Source organism: Oncorhynchus nerka, linkage group LG28 (assembly GCF_034236695.1).
Source record: "Oncorhynchus nerka isolate Pitt River linkage group LG28, Oner_Uvic_2.0, whole genome shotgun sequence".
Taxonomy (NCBI): Eukaryota; Metazoa; Chordata; class Actinopteri; order Salmoniformes; family Salmonidae; genus Oncorhynchus; species Oncorhynchus nerka.
Window position 1 is genome coordinate 36,296,753 of NC_088423.1, and position 22,451 is coordinate 36,319,203.

General features: G+C 43.1%; 1 protein-coding gene across 2 annotated transcripts; it reads right to left on the reverse strand.

Moving 5' to 3' along the window:
• Positions 1-2,844: 2,844 nt before the first annotated feature.
• LOC115113190 (SPARC-like) lies at positions 2,845-22,450 on the reverse strand. Of its 2 annotated transcripts, XM_029640548.2 has the most exons (10): positions 22,331-22,450; positions 21,085-21,174; positions 20,549-20,629; positions 9,817-9,889; positions 9,551-9,662; positions 8,555-8,673; positions 8,303-8,457; positions 7,645-7,757; positions 3,281-3,375; positions 2,845-3,133 (listed from the first exon to the last, which is right to left on the reverse strand). In XM_029640548.2, exons 3-10 carry the CDS (start codon positions 20,609-20,611, stop codon positions 3,078-3,080), a joined length of 786 nt encoding a protein of 261 aa, XP_029496408.1. In that variant the 5' UTR covers positions 20,612-20,629; positions 21,085-21,174; positions 22,331-22,450; the 3' UTR covers positions 2,845-3,077. The 2 variants fall into 2 exon arrangements, with proteins under 2 accessions (XP_029496408.1, XP_029496407.1); XM_029640547.2 differs by lacking the exon at positions 22,331-22,450 and having other exon boundaries at positions 21,085-21,256.
• Between the last annotated feature and the right edge of the window lies 1 nt (position 22,451).

Below are 22,451 nucleotides of genomic sequence, written 5' to 3' on the forward strand. Positions count from 1 at the left end.
AATGTACACAACGTAGGGCAAGAAACATAAAAATCTAAGTTGGAGTGGTGTGGTGTTGTATAGTGTGAGGAGGTATGGGTCAAGTACAGCTCTCGGAGGAGCAAGGTGCACATTGACACACAAAGACGCACAATGGAGAACTGCATGTAGGTACTCTTTCTTCCGGTCTTCAGTCAATATCATCAGATAACCAAAGAGGCCGTTTGCATTGTGTGCTAACTCCCCTCTCCTTTCTCTCGCCAGGGCTTTTCCCACCCATTCTCTAGCTACTTCAGTGGGACTATTGAGGTCCTCTGAATGGAGCCACTTCACCCAGAGGGAGTATTGTCTGTCCTTAGACAAACCTGAGAGCCCTCTGCAATATGGGGGCTTAAAGCAAAACCTCCTGGAAAAAAATAGATGAATATATTAATGATCAGAGCAGTGGCAAAATCTGTTTCCCCTTTTAGGAAGGACCCCTCACTGCTGCTGGACTCTCTTTCAAAGCTAACAGCTCTCCCCTCTCTCTCTCTCCCTGGCCCACTTTAGAATCCCTCTGAAGTTTTAAAAGTTGACAATCTGGCAGAGCACGATATGGCTGATGCGTTTGAAGGCAAGATTCTGATTAACCTTTTGGGGTTATAGCCTATATACAACTGACTGTCCGTATATTTAATTTATTTCAGTGCTGCTGTTTAGTGCAGGAAATGGATCAGCGTATCTGATGGAGCCAAAGTAATGTCAGAAGAATCTTCCTGTCCCCATAATTCACCTCTCTCCCATTGTATCTGTAAGGTAACCCAGCCTGCATGCTAGCATATGACAGGTATATCAGGACAGACACCCACAAAACGCACACTCTCTCTCTCCGTCTGTCGTTTTCTATCTCTCTCTGGTGGGGTCTGCACCATCAGAGCTGGCCTGAATATTTATTTTGATCCCACTTTCCCTCTCTTGTGTTCCTTTAATAACTTATCGACAAACAGTCACTGGACTAACTCCATCCGCTGAGAGCAACAAACACCAAGACAGAAAATTTCATTTAAAAAATTGCATGGCAGAAACCACAAAATTGCTGGTTTCATTCATTATTTATGTCTGCTTACGAGTCATGCATAATGCAGGAGGCCGACTTTATGACGATCATGTATTAAATATCATGTTTTTAAGGTCAGGGCTCAGCCGTACGGGACAGACAGCTGGGCTACTGTCTGCAGAGCGGTAGCGGCACAGTACTGTGACTATGTTGTAAAGTGTTGCGTGGGCAGTGTTTTGAGAAAGAAAGAAAGAAATAGAGAGGGCGCTAGCTGACAATGGGTTAAGAGGAATCTTTATTTTTAACAACATATCATCGCCAGCCACCCATCTGCTCCTGAGCTGGCAGAGAGTCCCTTGAGAGGGAGAAGAGGTAGAGGGAGGGAGGGAGAGTGTGAGAGAGAGAGAGAGAGGACAAACACCATCTCAGATCAGATCACCAGGAGGGAGAGGAAAAGTTTGGGTTGGGAGGTGGGAAAGATTGAGCTATTCAACTTCCAGGAAGTTGAGAAGAGAAAGAGAAGGGAATGATTGTAGGTGAGTCTGAGTAAGTAGGGAGGGACAACTGTCTGGGATCGGATGGGCAGCCTTTGGATCAGTATTAGCCTCCCCTGGGTGTGGGAGGGTAGGTTTGAAGGTGGGGCAGGCGGTCCTGAGGTAATAAGTGGGAATGTATCAACGTAGGGGTATGAAGACACAAAGAGGGAGGGGAGGCTGGAACCTCCAGGGGTGGCGCCAACAATTCATTTAATTTTCACAGATAAAGGAGCAAGTCCCCTGGGATGGGGGAGCAATTGAAGGTGGGACTTTGTATTCAGATCTCCTTTCCCCTTGCTGTGGTGACTGCGTAAACAGCTTGATTAGCAGGTCACTCATTAGCAAATACAGCCTGCTCTCAATTGGCTCTGGCTGATCTCCGATCACGTACCTATATGTCTTCATTTACAGCTGCCCTTGCCGTCTGTTTTTTTTTCCTATCTTCTTTTTAAAAACTCTGATATATTTTACAGCCTCCAGTGGTCTCGTCTTCATCAAAAGTGATGAGAGCGAATCCGAGACGTCAGGAAAAAATATTGTTTTGATTCTTTGGTTTTTTTCTGGACACATTGCAACTCTCATTCCTCATTTGCCCCATGTCTGGGAAGCATCTCTATCCTATGTTGAATATTGAAATATATCTCTCTCCCTCTCTCTCTCCCCCCATCCTCCCGGCGAAGCAAAATCTGACGGCTAATTAGTCCAGAGACACCAGTGGAACGGAAGAACCCACCCCGGGCCACGTACATCCCCTACTGATCTTTGAGAGTACACACACACACACGTACGCACACACACAAAACAAAAACTAGAGCTATGGAAAAGCTGAGGCAACAGCTGAAATACCTCAATATGATAGAATGTACAGGAATGTATAAGCCTGTTAATGGCTAATGATTTGGATCTTTGACATTACAAGAAGTCATTATTATGGCTATTATTATGGCTAATATTCCCCACATCAAACCTCTTCTCATATACTTTATTTTCCCCCTAACTTTACTTCTTTCCGACTATTCCATCCCCCCCCGTTTTTTTTCTCATTTCTGATCCCTCCCCTTCATTATCCCTCGTTCCCTTCCCTGGTCACGGCATCTCACACTAAGCTTCCTCGCCTTCCATCATCTCTTTTCCATCTCTTCCCTCTATCATAGTATCCAACTGTCTCTGTGAGTCTTTCTCCAGCTCTCTTTCCTACAGTAATTGGATGCTTGATCCATGCGACACGTCCTCTAGGTTCTTAATGAGCCCCTCTCTCCTCAGGCCATCCCCATAGAGACACTAACGGGGCAGTCAGGTCTCAGACATTTATTACAGGCCATTTCTCCACACAGATGAATGTACAGTGACCGTCACAAAACAGATGTCATAAGTCAAAAACAAACACAGTCCTGAGTGTGACAGTTAGGGGAGTATGATGCTGGAAGTGGACAAAAGTGGATAATTTTGTATGCTTATTATTGTAGATAGCAGTGATAAACAGATGCACATGTAGACAAGCGAGAGGAGATGTGTTCATGTCCAGGTCAAAGGTGGTTGTCGGTCTTCATGGGACACAGCTTACCGGATCCCATTTGCATAGCTGTCAGAGAGAGAAAGAAACATTTGCTGTAATTAAATAATTTCCTGTAATTAAATGTTGTTCAATTAAAGATGAAACACACAAAACACTAGGATCTACACGTAATGTAGCATAATTTAGATAGTGAGGGTAAGTGATTGCACCCACACATGAAGTTTTGGAACCAGCTCTCTGAGCGATCCACCAGACAGGAGATCCATTCATGCAGGGTCACCTTACTGTTCTTGTTATGGTCACATGACCTGTATACAGAGAATATACATAAACAAACATAAGTATACTGTTGCAAATACACACACACACACACACACAAAGGGAAAATGAAGCATACAAACACAAAGGACACATGCAAACAAACACATCTGCACACAATATGCACAGACTGACATTTGTCTTCACCCACAAAGAAACATTATCTTTGAAGGGTACCATTTCCATTTGCGCTAATCCACACACAGCGGGAAGCTCAGTGGGTAATAAACATTATCATTGCTGGGAATGGCTTGACATTGAGCCGGCCAGCCCCACTCCCACAAAACCTGTCACTGCAGACTGGCAGCACACACACAAGATTTACGACAGAGGCGGGAGAGGGGGAGGTGAGTGAGAGATCGAGAGAGACAGAGATTGAATAGACATAGAAGGGAGGAAAGAGAGCGATTAGGACATGGGTTATGGAAGAGATAGTGAAAAATCGGAAACACATACATTGTCATCCTACAAGAAACATGGTATAGAGGAGATGGACCCGCTGGCTGCCCTCTAGGTTACAGAGAGCTGGTAGTCCCATCCACCAAACGAGCAGGTGTGAAACAGGGAAGGGACTCAGGGGGTATGCTAATTTGATATAGAGCAGACCTAACGCACTCCATTGAATTAATCAAAACAGGAACATTTTACATTTGGCTAGAAATTCAAAAGGAAATGATCTTAACAGATAAAAATGTCCTCCTGTGTGCCACCTATATCCCCCACTAGAATTCCCATACTTTAATGAAGACAGCTTCTCCATCCTGGAGGGGGAAATCAATAATTTCCAGGCCCAGGGACATGTAATAGTCTGTGGCGTCCTAAATGCCGGAACCGGACAAGAACCTGACACCCTCAGCATACAGGGGGACAAACACCTGCCTGGAGGTGACAGCATTCCCTCCCCCATATGCCCCCCTAGGCACAACTATGACAACATAACCAACAAAAACAGGTCACAACTCCTGCAGCTCTGTCACACGCTGGGTTTGTACATAGTCAATGGTAGGGTTCTAGGGGACTCCTATGGTAGGTACACCTATAGCTCATCTCTTGGCAGCAGTACTGTAGACTAATGTATCACTAATCTCAACCCAGAGTCTCTCAGGGCATTCACAGTCAGCCCACTGACACTCCTATCAGACCACAGCAAAATCACAGTCTACCCGAACAGAGCAATATTCAATAATGAGGCATCAAAGCCAAAGGAACTGAGTAATATTAAGAAATGTAGTATGGAAACCTATCCAAAAACAATTAGGCAACAACAAATTCAATCCCTTCTAGACAACTTCTAAAATAGGCAAAAAAACACACACATTGCTTCCGTGGGGTGAGACAGGGATGCAGCTTAAGCCCCACCTTCTTCAACATATATATCAACAAATTGGCGAGGGCACTAGAAAAGTCTGCAGCACTCGGCCTCACCCTAATAGAATCTGAAGTAAAATGTCTACTGATGATCTGGTGCTTCTGTCACCAACCAAGGAGGGCCTACAGCAGCACCTAGATCTTCTGCACAGATTCTGACAGACCTAGGCCCTGACAGTAAATCTCAGTCAGACCAAAATAATTGTCTTCCAAAAAAGGTCCAGTCGCCAGGACCACAAATATATTCTAGACAGGTTACTTCTACAAGGCTGTGAACGATCTGAGAGACATGGCAAGAAGGGCATTCTATGCCATCAAAAGGAACATAAAATATGACATACCAATTAGGATCTGGTTAAAAATACTTGAATCAGTTATAAAACCCATTGGCCATTATGGTTGTGAGATCTGGGGTTTGCTCAACAACCAAGAATTCACAAAATGAGACAAACACTAAATTGGGACTCTGGGTGCAGAGTTTTGCAAAAATGTCCTCAGTGTACAACGTAAAACAGCGAATAATGCTCACAGAGCAGAATTAGGCCGATACCCGCTAATGATCAAAATCCAGAAAAGAGACGTTCAATTCTACAACCACCTAAAAGGAAGCGATACCCAAACCTTCCTGAACAAAGCCATCACCTACAGAGAGATGAACCTGGAGAAGAGTCCCCTAAGCAAGCTGGTATTGGGGCTCTGTTCACAAACAAACAGACCACAGGACAGCAACACAATTAGACCCAACCAAATCATGAGAAAACAAAAAGAGAATTACTTGACACATTGTAAAGAATTAACAAAAAACAGAGGATGCTAGAATGCTATTTGGCCCTAAACAGAGAGTACAGTGACTGACCCAAATTTAAGGAAAGATTTTGATAAACTCCCATATCTACTGGGTGAAATACCACAGTGTGCCATCACAGGAAAAGGATTTGTGACCTGCTGCCACAAGAAAAGGGCAACCAGTGAAGAACAAACACCATTGTAAATACATCCCAAATGCATGTTTAACAGTGTTGTAACAATGTGCAAATGGTTAAACTCAGCAAAAAAAGAAACGTCCCTTTTTTAGGACCCTGTCTTTCAAAGATAATTCATAAAGTTCCAAATAACTTCACAAACCTTCATTGTAAAGGTGTTAAACACTGTTTCAATGAACCATAAACAATTAATGAACATGCACCTGTGGAATGGTTGTTAAGACGCTAACAGCTTACAGATGGCAGGCAACTAAGGTCACAGTAATGAAAACTTAGGACACTAAAGAGGCCTTTCTACTGACTCGGAAAAACACAGAAAGAAAAAGGCCCAGGGTGCCTGTTCATCTGCGTGAATGAGCCTTAGGCATTCTGCAAAGAGGCATGAGGACTGCAGATGTGGCCAGGGCAATACATTGCAATGCCCATACTGTGAGATGCATAAGACAGCACTATAGGGAGACAGGACGGACAGGACGGCTGATTGTCCTCCCAGTGGCAGACCTCGTGTAACAGCACCTGCACAGGATTGGTACATCTGAACATCACACCTGCAGGACAGGAACAGGATGGCAACAACAACTGTCTGAGTTACACCAGGAACGCACAATCCCTCCATCAGTGCTCAGACTGTCTGCAATAGGCTGAGAGAGGCTGGACTGAGGCATGTTGTAAGGCAGGTCCTCACCAGACATCACCGGCAACAATGTCGCCTATGGGCACAAACAGGACTAGACTGGCAAAAAGTGCTCTACGCTGACGAATTGCGCTTTTGTCTCACCAGGGGTGATGGTCGGATTCACATTAATCGTCGAAGGAATGAGCGTTACACCGAGGCCTGTACACTGAAGTGGGATCAATTTGGAGGTGGAGGGTCCGTCATGGTCTGGGGCGGTGTGTCACAGCATCATCGGACTGAACTTGTCATTGCAGGCAATCTCAACGCTGTGCGTTACAGGGAAGACATCCTCCTCCCTCATGTGGTACCCTTCCTGCAAGCTCATCCTGACATGATCCTCCAGCATGACAATGCCACCAGTCCTACTGCTCATTCTGTGTGTGATTTCCTGCAAGACAGGAATGTCAGTGTTCTGCCATGGCCAGTGAAGAGCCTGGATCTCAATTTAATTGAGCACGTCTGGGACCTGTTGGATCAGAGGGTGGGGGCTAGGGCCATTCCCCCCAGAAATGTCCAGGAACTTACAGGTGCCTTGGTGGAAAAGTGGGGTAACATCTCACAGCAAGAACTGGCAAATCTGGTGCAGTCCATGAGGAGGAGATGCACTGCAGTAATTAATGCAGCTTGTGGCCACACCAGACACTGATGGTTACTTTAGATTTTTTACCCCCCCCCCCCCCCCCCCTTGTTCAGGGACACATTATTCAATGTCTGTTAGTCATGTGTCTGTGGAACTTGTTCAGTTTTGTCTCAGTTGTTGAATCTTGTTATGTTCATACAAATATTTACACATGTTAAGTTTGCTGAGGGGGGGGGGGGGGGGGGGGGGCTGGTTAGTAGAGGGAGAGCATGGCTCAGAAGAAGGTTGATTGGCACAGAGGATGTCTGTTGAGGATGGAGTGGAGAGAGCACATGTGAAAGGGAGGTGCAACATGGAATGGGGTAAATGCCATGACATGGTGAGACGTTTTAACCCTCTACATTCAGGAAATCATTTGATATTCCATTTACAAATTGGTTTAATTTCCCCAAATGTCACATTTTTCCATAGCATTCTCAATGTATAAGTTTAATTGATAAGTATTTTCTTTATTGACTGAGATTAAATATTGATAGTTGGCAACTGATAAAGACAGTAATGAACATAGTGGGTTTTTGTATTTGTATTTGTATGTGGTGCATAGAGGATAAGGGAAATGTGAAGTCTAGTGTGTATTCAGAGTGGGGCTCACTGGAAGAAGAAGTTAGCACATTGCTCGAGAGGCATTCTCTTGTAGCGCAACTTCCTCAGGTCCCTCTGGCTCAGCTTCCCGTCCTTGTTCCTGTCCAGCAGGGCAAACCGCCGCTACACGATTCAGGAGAGGAAAGAGAGGTAACATCTCAGCAGAAGAATATTAAATGACAAAAATGTGCCATTCATGCCCAGGTTCTCCTATTTGTCAATAAATACAAGGAGGATGAACAGAGTGGGAGGGAGGAGGAAGGAGGACAACGAGAAGGTGAAGGATGTGGTTAGTTGAATAGATAAAGGAATGGCGAGAGGACAGGAAGGCGGGGATGGGGATATAATATTACCATCCAGTTTACTGTCTTATTGAATAATTGAGTGATTATTGACAGTCTATTTATACTGGGGTTCCTGTAAGCCCCCTCATTCTGAGTTGTGGAAGACCACACAATAAGCTGAACAGGAGCTTGTTAACCTTAGCAATTTAACACCACAACACAAATCATAGTGGTCTTATGCCAAAGTGCTCTTCATGCCCTTCAATATAGTTCATGATAAGTGTAATCAGGTGCAGTAGCGCTTGGGTAGAGATAAATCTTGCAAACACTGCAGCCGTCCAGGACCATAGTTGCCAAGCCCTTTTCTTCTGTCTTGTCTGTTACCTGGGCTAGTTGGGTGCGCTGGGTATGGCTCAGGCAGCTCTGGGGCAGGGCATAGGGGGCATAAGACTTTCCCATACGACTTAATAGGAGGAACCAGTCCATTAGACGGTATGGGAATTGGCCATACTCCTCCTCTGTGCAGTTTGCCTTGGGAACTTGGAAACAAACATAAGAAAAGCATGAAGTGGGAACTGGACATGAATAAGGCTTATTATGTAGGTACAGTACTGTGAGTGAGTTTGTGTGTCCTACCAAGACAGGGTCCTATATGAGCCAGTCCAATGCGACGTCTCTTGCGGCAGGCTTCTCTATGCAGCAGACACTCATTCCCATAGGTCTTTCCCAGAACGCTGCACACTGGTGCCCCCTGCCTGCACACACAAATCATTACACGCGTAATGAATAAAGCTTACTTTTCCTTATTGATCGAAACAGTTTGCGCATATAGTTTGATACATTTTGTGACGTTTTTGTTCATTTTGGTGTTTGGCAGGTTTTCTTTGGGCTGTTCGAGCACACAATTTTTTCTTGAGGCAAGCTGAAGTTCGATAGCCAAAGTCTACACCCCTTCGCCAGTGATTGGTCAACAGTAGGATTTCTTCAATAAAGTGTTTGCTGTCATTCAATGACTGATGACTGGTTTTCAAGCAATTATTTTCACTTGAGAAACACTGCACCAAACATCTTAGTTAGATTGCATGACTAAGACCTGCAAAAATGTCTAAATAATGACCAATTTCTTGATCTTAGGTTGATTCTGACTATTTTGAAGAAGTGTTACTGTAAGGGAGAACAGGGACGAAAGTTACTCAGAGATTGATAGAGCTAGAGACACCATTTTCTTTTAATGACAAACAACTTATACATGTCCTCGACCATTAGCAACTGTAATTACATTTCTGGGGTAAATTAGTTGAAATGAAACAGACCGAGAAAAGAACTCCCGCAAAGTTACTTTTGTACCTGCTGGCAGGGTGGGAGTTACACAGCCTTGGGATGGAAGTAACAGCTATCTCCATGATTCTGGTTTGTAATGGTCATTAACTTTCAGCAAATGTACTACCAGACATAATTTTCATGTTTGTGTCGATTTGAATAGTTAATGCAATATTTTCGTAATTTATGAAAATGAGCCATGCGTCAAGATCGCAATGTTGTGCAACCACAATATTTTGCCTTACAATATTAAATCGGTGTAATGCACCTGTCTTGAATACAACTGAATTAAGTTTAGTGGTGTGGCCCTACCGTGGGCAGGTCTTCGGACACACACACTTTGGGACGAGGACTTCGTTGTCCCGCACCACTTGGCACCAGGAGCCCATTGGACTGTGACACTTCAGCAGCTCACACAGTTGGACTAGGACATGGGGAGGGATGGAGGGAGAAAAAGGGAAACAGTGGAGGAAGTGACTGTCACTAGGCGTTAAATATTTACTGACTTTGTGCATGAATTTAATGTTGGATATAAATCAACTAGGACAAAGTTAACAACGATGGCAGACTTGTCTCACCTGGGTCCACTCTACCCAGGTATGGTCTTAGACTGTCCTCAGCCTGCCTTTGTTTGCGCTGGGATCTTCCTCCCTGAACAACCCACAGAATTCAGGAGCAAAAAGAGACAGACAGCTCTGTTATCAGTTCGTAACATTGAATAGACCCAGAACATGTGTTTGTCTCTTCATGCTGTGATCTTTGAGGCCACTGTACTAGTACAGCATATTTGAGGCCCTATCCACTCAACATGAGTTGATAACTTCAATTGCTGGGTTCTGGAGAAACTTTTTTTTAAATTATATTTTAGGTGGTTGGGTTCTCAGACAAATAGAGGCCAAGCAACAGTCAGAGCCTCCCAAACAAGTCTCTTCAGCCATAATAAATATGTTTGCCTGTCTAAATAAAATAAAATAAAATAAAATCGTATTTTACTTGTCACAAGCTTCATAAACAACAGGGTCCTTCTGCAACAATGCAGAGTTAAAGATAAAAAAATAAATAGAAATAGGGACACAATGAAATACACTGTGAATAACAATGACAAGTAAAAATAACATGGCTCGTACCGAGTAGATGTACGAGGTAATGTACGAGGTAATTGAGGTAGTTATTTGCATATAGGTAGGGTTAAAGTGACTGAGCAATTGGATAGATAGACAGTAGCAGCAGCATGTAGCCATTTCATTAGCCATTTAGCAGTCTTGTTTAGCAGTCTTATGGCTTGGGGGTAAAAGCTGTTTAGGGTCCTGCTGGTTCCAGACTTGGTGCACTGGTACTGTTTTCCATGTGGTATCGGTGAGAACAGTCTATAGCTTGGGTGCCTGGAGTCTTTGAAAATGTTTTGGCCTTCCTATTACACCGCCTGGTATGGAGGTCTTGCAGTTACTCTCAATGGTGCAGCTGTATAACTTTTTGAGGATCTGAGGGCCCATGCCAAATCTCAGCCTTCTGGAGGGGGAAGAGGTGCTTTCCAGTGCTGCATTTGTGAATCGGGAGGTTCCAGAACAAAAAGTAAGAGTGAGAAAGGGGTGACCTGGGGAGTTCTGAGGTACCACAATGCATGACAAAAAAAATAAAAAAAATAGAAATCACCTTAATAGTAAAGCATTGCATGCATATCATCTCATTTGTGTAGTGGCATAGAACAGTAGAGTAGAGGCACATTATTAGTAGCCTAGGGTGCAGGAAAAATGTGACCTTTTATAAATGCATTTCATTCAAATGTACATAATTTTACATGAATGGAGACTTTGGCAGAGTATTTTTTTAATACCACACACACACGATCGAAATGGCAGAGTACTTTGACACTGACAAACTGAGAATCTGAAATCAATAAAAACAACCTCGTCTTGAATCCATCAATAGCCTAGGCCCAGGTGTGTGGAGACACATATTGTAGGCTACAATATGAGAAGGAAATTATAGTCCTAAAAATGGCGATGGCTCCTGCCAAAAGCCTATATCTTTTGTTTTACTTTGTAAAACAATATTTGGAAGTTGATCAAATATTTAGGCAGCCTACAGCATAGAGTATTCTCTTTTCAGCATGCAGACAAAACAGGCCTTTTGCAATATTTCAAATTCAATTGAGGGAAAACACAGGTTGGAAAGCAAATGGCTCATCTGTTTTGTCTGCATGCTGTTTATTCAAAGACAGATTTGTCGCACGTTCCTGACTGTAGACTATTCCTGTTATTGGGCTACAATCAACAGCTAGGTTATTTAAAAAAAAAAAGCTATTGATCTGCTGTTGCTAAATTATAGGCCTTCTCATGGTGTAGTTGCCTATTCTGAATAATTTCATGTATTTCTGAACAGACAACAGTAATGATATACTTTTAGCAAATGTATTTCAATTTATCAGGGGTGCTGCAGTTCCTTCACAACCCTTCGCGCAATTTTATAAGGAAATAGATGATGAAGTGCAATGCTGGAAAGATGAGAGTTGCAGGCTGAGCAGTGAGGGAGAGAGATCATATAAAGTGAATCTCATTCTAGCTGTGTGAGAGAAACTGTACTGTCTGCTTCTCACACAGCCACAGCCAAGCGTTGGTCTCAATCATAGGTTACAATGTTGAGCATTGTAGCCCATGATAAACCCAGGCAGGCCCATCCTGAATCAACCTTTACAATATTAGGCCCTGGCTGAAAATCTACTTTTTCACATAATTTTTTTGTGGGTTTGGGAATATCAAAAGGCAGAGGAATTTTTACATTGAAAAAACAGACAATTATTTTTCATGCCACGAGAGGTACCGGATCTAGCCAAATAGGTTCCGGTGCTGTGCAGAAAAGCTCCCCCCTGCCAGAAATCCCCCCCTCAATTCTTCATTGCTGCGACTTGCTTGAACGCACACACACTCAATTCTTCATTGTTGCGACTTGCTTACTAGTTTAAATTTCTGATCACGTTAGGCTGCTTTTCATAAAAAAATGCTTATGTTGGTTAATCGCGGGGCGGCACTAATGTCTGCAGTTTTCGGTTTGGCTATTTGGGGAGGGGGGGGGGTTCGGGCAAGGTTATTTTCTTGCCTGCCGAAATCCCCCCCCCCCTTCATTTTAGGACTGTAAGACCAGGCAAACTTCATAATCATTTTGGTAGCTCATGTTGAACAGTAGAGTGTGCCACCAAATGTATTTAATTCTAGCCACACAATTAAGGAAATTAGAAGGGCGGGGGAGGATTTCGGCAAGGCTATTCTCATGCCTTTCTAAATTTTCCCCCATCTTCTATTTTGGGACTGCAGGGCCTGGCACACTTCATAATAATTTTGGTAGATCATGTTGACCAGTAGTGTGTGGCACAAAAATCATTTGACTAGCCACAAAATTAAGGAAATTAGAAGGGGGAGGATTTCGGTAAGGCTATTTTCTTGCCTGCCAAAATCCCCACCCCACCTATTTTGGGACTGCAAGGCCTGGCACACTTCAGAATCATTTTTGGTGACCTATCATGCCCTCTGATTTGTGCCACAGGAAGTATTAGACTAAAAAGGAAGTGGTTATTTCAGCAATAATTGTTTTCATAGCCCTTTACTGTTCTCTCTACCCATCCCTCAGTCGCCCATCCCATGGTGCTTTTCCTACATTTTCTTTTGACTTTTTAAAAGTAATAATAAAATAATGATAAATAAACAATAATACATCTGAAATTTGTACTCTGGGTAAAAAATAAAGTTCAAATATATAAGTCAACATGAGTGCATACCCATAATCACAGTAAACTGTTATAAGAAGAGAAAAAAAATGTATATAAAAAATAAATGTATAATAGTATAATTGTCACTGCAGTTAAAAGAAGAGGACCAAGGTGCAGCGTGGTGAGCGTACATTTTATTTTATTTAGGGAAATAGACGACGAAAAAAACAGCAAACACTACAAAAACAAACCGTGAAGCTAAAGGCTATGTGCCCTACAAACAAAGACAACTTCCCACAAAGACAGGTGGAGAAAGAAAATGGCTACCTAAGTATGGTTCTCAATCAGAGACGACAATAGACAGCTGCCTCTGATTGAGAACTACACCCGGCCAAACACAAAGAAATAGAAAACATAGAAATAAAGAAACTAGAATTCCCACCCTAGTCACACCCTGACCTAACCAAAATAGAGAATAAAAGCCTCAATGGCCAGGGCGCGACAATAATAAACAAAACTATGACTGAATGTGTCTCCATGAAGAATCCCCTCCCCAATTGGTACTCCCCCACCCACCCACCACCCCTCAACCCAAAAACACAATAATGATAATAATAATAGAAATTAAAACACAAAAAAGATATACCAAGGTATATATACACACATATGTACAGTACATATACAGATTCACAGGACACTCAACTTCCCTTATCTCTTTTCCTACATCTGTCACGCACTGACCTTAGAGAGCCTTTTTATTTCTCTATTTGGTTAGGTCAGGGTGTGATTTGGGTGGGCATTCTAGTTTGTCTATTTCTTTGTTGGCCTAGTATGGATCCCAATCAGATTGGTTTACCGTTGTCTCTGATTGGGGATCATACTTAGGTAGCCCTTTTTCCCACCTTCAGTTTGGGATCTTGTTTTTGTATTGTTGCCGTTTAGCGCTGCAGAGCTTTTGTTGTTTTTTCTTGGTGTTCATTAATAAAGGAATGATGTACGCCTATCACGCTGCACCTTGGTCTAATTCCAAGAACGGACGTAACATCAGATATACAGGTGATATTTCCACCTGGATGACATTACATAAATCAGCAAGACTGAGATGTTATTCATCGGGGGGAATGCCTGCCCATTCTCAGATGTTAGATAATCCGAAATGATCACGTCATTTACATTCCAGCCATTGTCAGCTCCAGATTTGACTACTTCAACTCACACCCTTCTGGAATCCCTGCATTCTCAGATACCCATCTGTTATTAATCTCTACATTGTAATCAAGTGTTTCAAAATTCTGTACTTTAATTAACATAAACAGTTGAAGTCGGAAGTTTACATACACTTCACAAAATTCTTGTTAACAAACTATAGTTTTGGCAAGTCGGTTAGGATATCTACTTTGTTTATGACAAGTAATTTTTCCAACAATTGCTTACAGATTATTTCACTTAAAATTCAATGTATCACAATTCCAGTAGGTCAGAGGTTCACATACACTAAGTTGACTGTGTCTTTAAACAGCTTGGAAAATTCCAGAAAATGACGTCATGGCTTTAGAAGCTTCTGATTGGCTAATTGACATCATTTGAGTCAAGTGGAGGTGTACCTGTGGTTGTATTTCAAGTCCTACCTTGAAAATTGTAGACCTTCACAAGTCTGGTCCATCCTTGGGAGCAATTTCCAAATGCCTGAAGGTACCGCGTTCATCTGTACAAACAATAGTACGCAAGTAAACACCATGGCACAACGTAGCCGTCGTACCACTTAGGACTTTGGTACAAAAAGTGCAAATCAATCCCAGAACAGCAGCAAAGGACCTTGTGAAGATGCTGGAGGAAACAGGTACAAAAGTATCTATATCCACAGTAAAATGAGTCCTATATCGACATAACCTGAAAGGCCGTTCAGCAAGGAAGAAGCAACTGCTCCAAAACCGCCACAAAATAAGGCAGACTACAGTTTGCAACTGCACATGGGGACAAATATAGTACTTTTGGGTGAAATGTCCCCTGGTCTGATGAAACAAAAATAGAACTGTTTGGCCATAATGACGATCGTTATGTTAGGAGGAAAAAGGAGAACACCATCCCAAAAAGCATGGGGGGTGGCAGCATCATGTTGTGGGGTGCTTTTCTGCAGGAGGGACTGCTGCACTTCACAAAATAGATGGCTTCATGGTAAATTAATATTCTGTGGATATATTGAAGCAACATCAAGACATTGGTCGCAAATGGGTCTTCTAAATGACAATTACACCAAGCATACTTCCAAAGTTGTGGCAAAATGGCTTAAGGACAACAAAGTCAAGGTATTGGAGTGGCCATCACAAAGCCCTGACCTTAATCCCATAGAAAAATTGTGGGCAGAACTGAAAAAGCGTGTGCGAGCAAGGAGGCCTACTAACCTGACTCAGTTACACCAGCTCTGTCAGGAGGAATGGGCCCAAATTCACCCAACTTATTGTGGGAAGCTTGTGGAAGGCTACCCAAAACATTTCACCCAAGTTAAACAATTTAAAGGCAATGGTATCAAATACTAATTGAGTGTATGTAAACTTCTGACCCACTGGGAATGTGATGAAATAAATAAAATCTGAAATAAATTCACTCTATACTATTATTCTGACATTTCACATTCTTAAAATAAAGTGGTGAATTTTTACAAGGATTAAATATCAGGGATTGTGAAAAACTGAGTTTAAATGTATTTGGCTAAGGTGTATGTAAACTTCCGACTTCAACTGTATGTTCAGATCATTCCTGAGAGAGAAGTGTAGTAATATCTGCAGATGGGCGGGTGGTACCCTTCCTCACCCATGTCAACAAGATGTTACTTCTTGTGGGGTCTTTAACTTGAAAGTAAGATTGAGAGTATTGAGTAAATGCACAATTAACCTACTGAAAATATACTGACTAAAAGACAAAACAGAATTGTCAAATTATAGTATTGTCACGTTCGCTAGAATAAATGTCGGACCAAAGCGCAGTGGATGTTGAGTTCCACATTACTAATAGAAAGTGAAACTATACAAAGACAAAAACAAATAAACAATAAACTAACAACAAACCGTAACAGAGATGCTACGTGCACTAACTCAAAACAATATCCCATAAACATAGGTGGGAAAAACAGCTACTTAAATATGGTCCCCAAATTAGAGACAACAATTACCAGCTGCATCTAATTGGGAATCATACACAATTACCAACATATAGAACCCCACATAGTCTAGTTTATTATTTCTAACCCCCCAGTCACGCCCTGACCTACTCTACCCTATAGCTGTGTCGTTGTATACTTGCGAATTATAATCTTTCGTCTAACAATTTTGTTGTGGAAAACTGAAATGCTCATCACATTTTTTTTCCATTTTGCTGAATTTGTTTTGAAGGAGGAGTCGATTGTCTTTTCAAATACGGACAAAGATGTTAACATCATGAGAGAAGAAATAGCAGTCACTCTCCTCCAAAACAATGTTTTGTTCTGTTTTGTCATTTTCTAATTTAATATAATTATAGATTAAAAAACATTTATATGGATCTTTCAAGGTTATATTTGATCCAATGACTAGAGGGCCACTAAAACACATGTATTTAAATATTTTTGTTACAAGAAACCTATACTATTCCCTTGTTCCCCGTTTGCTCAGAAAAATACATGTAAAGATGTGTAGACTACTTGACATTATGTTTTGCTAGATGACCTGAACCAGCTGTGCTACTTCTGTGGGGAGGTGAACAATAATGAGGAAGACACTAACTGTGTAATTGCTTGTTCACTTCTAAAAGGCACATTTTTATGAGTACAAACTTGTATAAGCAGTAATATTTCTAAAGGTAGTATTTTCCGCTTTGTCTGATAATGAAATAAATGGTAATTCAAGAAAATGTATTTAAAGTTTTAAATATATTAACATTTTTGATCATACATTTCAGATTGGTTGTGACTGCTGCCCATGATGGTTACACCAGTTCTGTATGAAAACCATCCCATCATTGTAGGATTATGTCTGCGCTGCCTGTGAGGACTAGGTTAGGCTTGAGTTCCAGGCGACGGTATCACCTGGAAAACTATCGGTAAAAAGTGGACGAAATGTTCAGGCGAGCTGTTGCAACTTTCCAATTTGTTTATGTTATTTATTGTCTTTTTATATTTGATTTGTCATTTTATATCTTATTATGCAAAGATTTACATTTGTATTTCCAATTTAATGTTTGTTTCTTTTTAATCTAATTTTGCTTTCTGTGGCACACAATACTGGTTAACATGGGCTACCAAAATGATTATGAAATGTGCCAGGCCTTGCAGTCCCAAAATAGAAAGGGGGGGGGGGGGTTCGGCAGGCAAGAAAATAGCCTTGCCAAAACTCCCCTCCCCCCTTTTAATTACCTTACTTTTGTGGCTAGAGTCAAGTACTTTCTGTGGCACACATCAGAGTCAAATACTTTCTATAGAACAAACTTCACATCAGGATAGTTAACCGAAATGGATAATTAATGTATGTGTGTTATATTAAACAGAGGGAGTAAAATGTAGGTAAGCAATAAACATTTCAGAACAACTATTAGTCGAATAAGACACGGGAGAGAGGACAAATTTTGGCAAAGAGATTTATTTATAGACTAATACACTTGAAACAAATAGCCAAACCGAAAATCTGCAGACATTAGTGTCTCCCACGAGATCAAACAAAATAATTTAATGAAATGCAGCCTAACGTGATCAGAAATCTCAACTAACAATCATGTCGCAGCAATGAAGAATTCAGTGCGTGCGAGTTTCGCGAAGGGGTGAGAGTTCTGGTAGGGGGGAGCTTTTCGGGACAACACCTGAACAAAACAGTCCAAAATGGAGAGGTGCCGGATCCCAGCAGGATCCGGCACAAATTAAGAGCTGGCGCATTCATGCCCTCTTCCCAACTGTGTGGGTGTGTGTGTGGACCATATTAATTCCTTAGTGATGTGGACACAGAGGAATTTGAAGGTCTCAACCTGCTCCACCACGTCCCCATCAACATTATCAGTCTGCTACTGATAAAAATAAAACAAATATTCAAGCCAATCCAGTGTCCATAAGTTATTTCACTTTATATATGGAAGATTGATGACTTTTTTGGAGTATATGGAAGCTTGACTGGCACAGAACAGCCCCCCACCCCTGAATCTATCCTCAATCTACTACCAGGGTCTTTGTAGTCTGAGCCAGACCCACATCTGCCCTGAACATATGCTCCATTCTAATGAGAAACAGGTGTATTGTGACCCAAAATTCTGGAGCCTCAGCTCCCAAAGCCCAATTTAACACAAATGTATCGCCCTTTAAACTCCAACTCAATTCCATTTCAAAAACAAACAGAGAAATGTTGGTTTACCTCCATCTAATTCCAAAATGTGGGACCATTTCTCAATGTGTATGCTACAAGCTTTCCTACTTCAGGTAGCTCGGGAATGGCAGATCTGGAAGATTCTGGTTGACTGGCGGATCTGGAAGAGTCTGGTTGACTGGCGGATCTGGAAGAGTCTGGTTGACTGGCGGATCTGGAAGAGTCTGGTTGACTGGCGGATCTGGAAGAGTCTGGTTGACTGGCGGATCTGGAAGAGTCTGGTTGACTGGCGGATCTGGAAGAGTCTGGCTGACTGGCGGATCTGGAAGAGTCTGGCTGACTGGCGGATCTGGAAGAGTCTGGCTGACTGGCGGATCTGGAAGAGTCTGGCTGACTGGCGGATCTGGAAGAGTCTGGCTGACTGGCAGATCTGGCAGATCCTGGCGAATCCTGGCCGACTGGTGGATCCTGGCCGACTGGCGGATCCTGGCCGACTGGCGGATCATGGCCGACTGGCAGTTCTGGTAGATCCCGTCTGACTGACATCTCTGGCTGCTCCATGCAGACTGACATCTCTGGCTGCTTCATGCAGACTGACAGCTCTGGCTGCTCCATGCAGACTGGCAGCTCTGGCTGCTTCATGCAGACTGACAGCTCTGGCTGCTCCATGCAGACTGGCAGCTCTGGCTGCTCCATGCAGACTGGCAGCTCTGGCTGCTCCATGCAGACTGACAGCTCTGGCTGCTCCATGCAGACTGGCAGCTCTGGCTGCTTCATGCAGACTGGCATCTCTGGCTGCTTCATGCAGGCTGGCAGCTCTGGCTGCTCCATGCAGGCTGGCAGCTCAGGCTGCGCTGAACAGGCAGGAGACTCCAGCAGCGCTGTAGAGGAGGAAGGCTCTGGCTGCGCTGAACAGGCGGGAGACTCCGGCAGCGCAGGAGAGGAGAAAGGCTCCAGCAGCGCCGAACAAGCGGGAGACTCCGGCAGCTGGAGAGGCGAGGCGCACTGGAGGCCTGATGTGTGGTGCTGGCACTGGTGGTACTGGACCAAGGACACGCACAGGAAGCCTGGTGCGGGGAGCTGCTACCGGAGGGCTGGGGTGTGGAGGTGGTACTGGATAGACCGGACCGTGCAGGCGCACTGGAGCTCTTGAGCACCGAGCCTGCCCAACCTTACCTGGCTCGATGCCCACTCTAGCCCGGCCCGCACCACTGCATAACACGGTGCCCGCCCGGTCTCTCTAGCCCCCCGGTAAGCACACTGAGTTTGCGCAGGTCTCCTACCTGGCGTAGCCCTACTCCCTGTGAGCCTCCCCCCCCCCCCCCCCCAAGACATTTTTGGGGCTGACTCTCGGGCTTCCTTGCCAACCGTGTTCCCTCATATCGCTGGCTCCTCTCTCCGGCTGCCTCCACCTGTTCCCATGGAAGGCGATCCCTTCCCGCCAGGATCTCCTCCCATGTGTAGCAACCCTTGCCATCCAATATATCGTCCCATGTCCAATCCTCATTGCGCCGCTGTTGCTGCCTTTGTTGCCTCTCCTGTGGCTCCTGCCTGTTGACACGCTGCATGGTCCATTTGTGGCAGGTGATTCTGTAACGGTTCTCTTGTGGTGAAGGAGAGTCGGACCAAAATGCAGCGTGTAGATTGCGATCCATGTTTAATGATCAAACGTAACAATAATCTAAATACAAACACTACAAAACAATAAACGTAACGAAAACCGAAACAGCCTATACTAGTGTAAACTAACACAGAGACAGGAACAAGGACACGAAGGACAATCACCCACAAAACCCAAAACAAAACAGGCTACCTAAATATGGTTCCCAATCAGAGACAATGACTAACACCTGCCTCTGATTGAGAACCATATCAGGCCAAACATAGAAATAGACAAACCAGACACACAACATAGAATGCCCACCCAGCTCACGTCCTGACCAACACTAAAACAAGGAAAACACATACGAACGATGGTCAGACCGTGACACTCAATGTATAACAGTCCCACCTCTCCGTACCACCTGGGATGGAAATATACATTTCTCAGGTTACCAGGGGTGTATTCAGTGAGATGAAACATTTAGAACGCTGAAGATAAATATGTAATGAATAGAGCTTACAACATATAGTATTATACATGACAGACCATAGACTGTGACAGACAGACAATCATATTGTATGTTCTATAACCTTCGGTAACATTTGTCTGAATCTTCTGTAACATTGTACTCTTTTGAACAGGTCCCAGCCTCCTAATGTAATGAGGAGAAATGTTATACTCACCATGGCCAGGTCAGGGTGAAAGGTCAGGACCAGCAGGCAGAGCAGGTTTATAGTCAGGTGCATTGTGGTCAAGATGGCAGGCTGACCACGGGAGAAAGGAGTTTCTAACAGGTCAATTCATCTGTTATACCACTTGTATATCAAATGTGTTAAATAAAAAAATCGAAACATTTAAACAATATCCTTTAAAATTATTTTTATGCATAGACTGTAAAATAACCGAAGTTACAGAGGAGTGAAAGACAAATACAACTTTCAGATTGTCAATTTATCCATAAATGCTTGGATAACAGACACATATTTCTTAATTATCTCCTTCCCTAATGCAGCTCATTTATTGTAATTTCCCTCCATTATTTAACAGTCATTCCAATAATGTAGAATAAAACAATGAAGCTCAGTCAGAAGAAAGCAATAATTCCCCATTACTGTACTGTAGAAGCCAGATTGAGTTACATGGAGAGGACATTAGACATCAACAGAGGAAGTCATTATATGGAACAAGTCATGTTCCTCCACTGCTTCAAAAATCTTACCAGTTTCACTTGCTTTTGTCCTCCGTTGCTATTTTCCTTGTTCTCCTGCGTCTTGCCAGCTGCATAGCTTTTCCTCTCCTTTTCACACACCTTTTGAAGGTATCTGTTTTTATGGTCCAATTCTGCTCCCATACTTTCTCTCTCCTTTTATTTGATTGTCTATTTTTACATTTTCACCTTATCTCCCCCTCCCCCCTCCTCCCTCCTTTCTGCCTCCTCCTCTTACCGAAATGTTCTCTCACTTCAGTTCACATTATCCCCCTGTTGAGAGGCCACATCAGCAGACCCAAAATACTCAGAGCAAAATACTTCAGTCATTAGGCAGTCAATCAATTAGACAAAAACAGAAAATGCTATTCAAGACATAGGTAAAGGTAACTATTGTGAGAGAGTGTATGAATAGGGCTTAACTGTACCTATGATGTAAAAAGAGGAAGAGAGTGAGTGAATGAGTGAGAGAGATGGTGGAGAGCAAGAGACAGAGAGACACAGAGAGAGAGAGAGAGAGAGAGAGAGAGAGAGAGAGAGACAGCGAGACAGAGAGAGATTTATTGGCTGAGCCCATGTGTTCTCTGGCCTGTAAATATGTCTGTGAACGAGTGCCAACCTCAATGAGAACCAGTTTCCCTTCCTTACAAACCGGTCATCGTGCACACCTCAAATACACTGCAGAGGTGAATGGGGATAATAGCAACTTTTCAGTGTTATATCCCAAAATGTTCAGTGTTGTGAAAGAATGAAGCCCATAGCAATTACTATCCTCCATTTTCAGAGAACCTCATAGGTATGAACATACATTTATCTTCATCAATCCTCATAAAGGAACAAACTTTACACAGTTTGTCAGGGCTGAAGATACTGATGTAGGGAGGGAAGCTCCCGCTTAGCCCAGTCCAAGCTCTTCTCTGTCCTGGCACCTTAATGGTGGAACCAGCTTCCCTCACAGCAGAGTCCCTGCCTATCTTCCAAAAACATCTACATCTGAAACCCTACCTCTCTAAGAGTATCTTAAATAATCTTATAGAAACCCCCCTCTCGTACCCCCCCAACACAAAAAAAAGCCTTTTGTGAACTAACACTCGTACTTGACTCTTTTCCCCTCTACTAGCACTGACTTTGCTGATAGCTACTTTTATTGAGGAAAAATGTACTTACTATGACTGTGATATGTGGTTGTCCCACCTAGCTATCTTCAGATGAATGCGCTATAAATTAATAAACGTAAAAAATGTGGAGAATTACTTACTGAGTAGGCTGCAGGGGTATTCAACTCTTACACTACGAGGTCAGAAGCCTGCTGGTTTTCTGTCTTACCTAATAAGTAATAGCACACAGCTGGGGTCCCAGGTCTAAATCAGTCCCTGATT

Coding starts and splice junctions, on each gene's coding strand:
- LOC115113190 (XM_029640547.2), bottom strand. CDS start 21,216: ATGGGAGCAGAATTGGACCATAAAAACAGATACCTTCAAAAGGTGTGT. Junction 8,458..8,554: donor TCATATAGGACCCTGTCTTG/GTAGGACACACA, acceptor TTTGTTTCCAAG/TTCCCAAGGCAAACTGCACA. Junction 3,134..3,280: donor CTGGTTCCAAAACTTCATGT/GTGGGTGCAATC, acceptor TCTCTCTGACAG/CTATGCAAATGGGATCCGGT.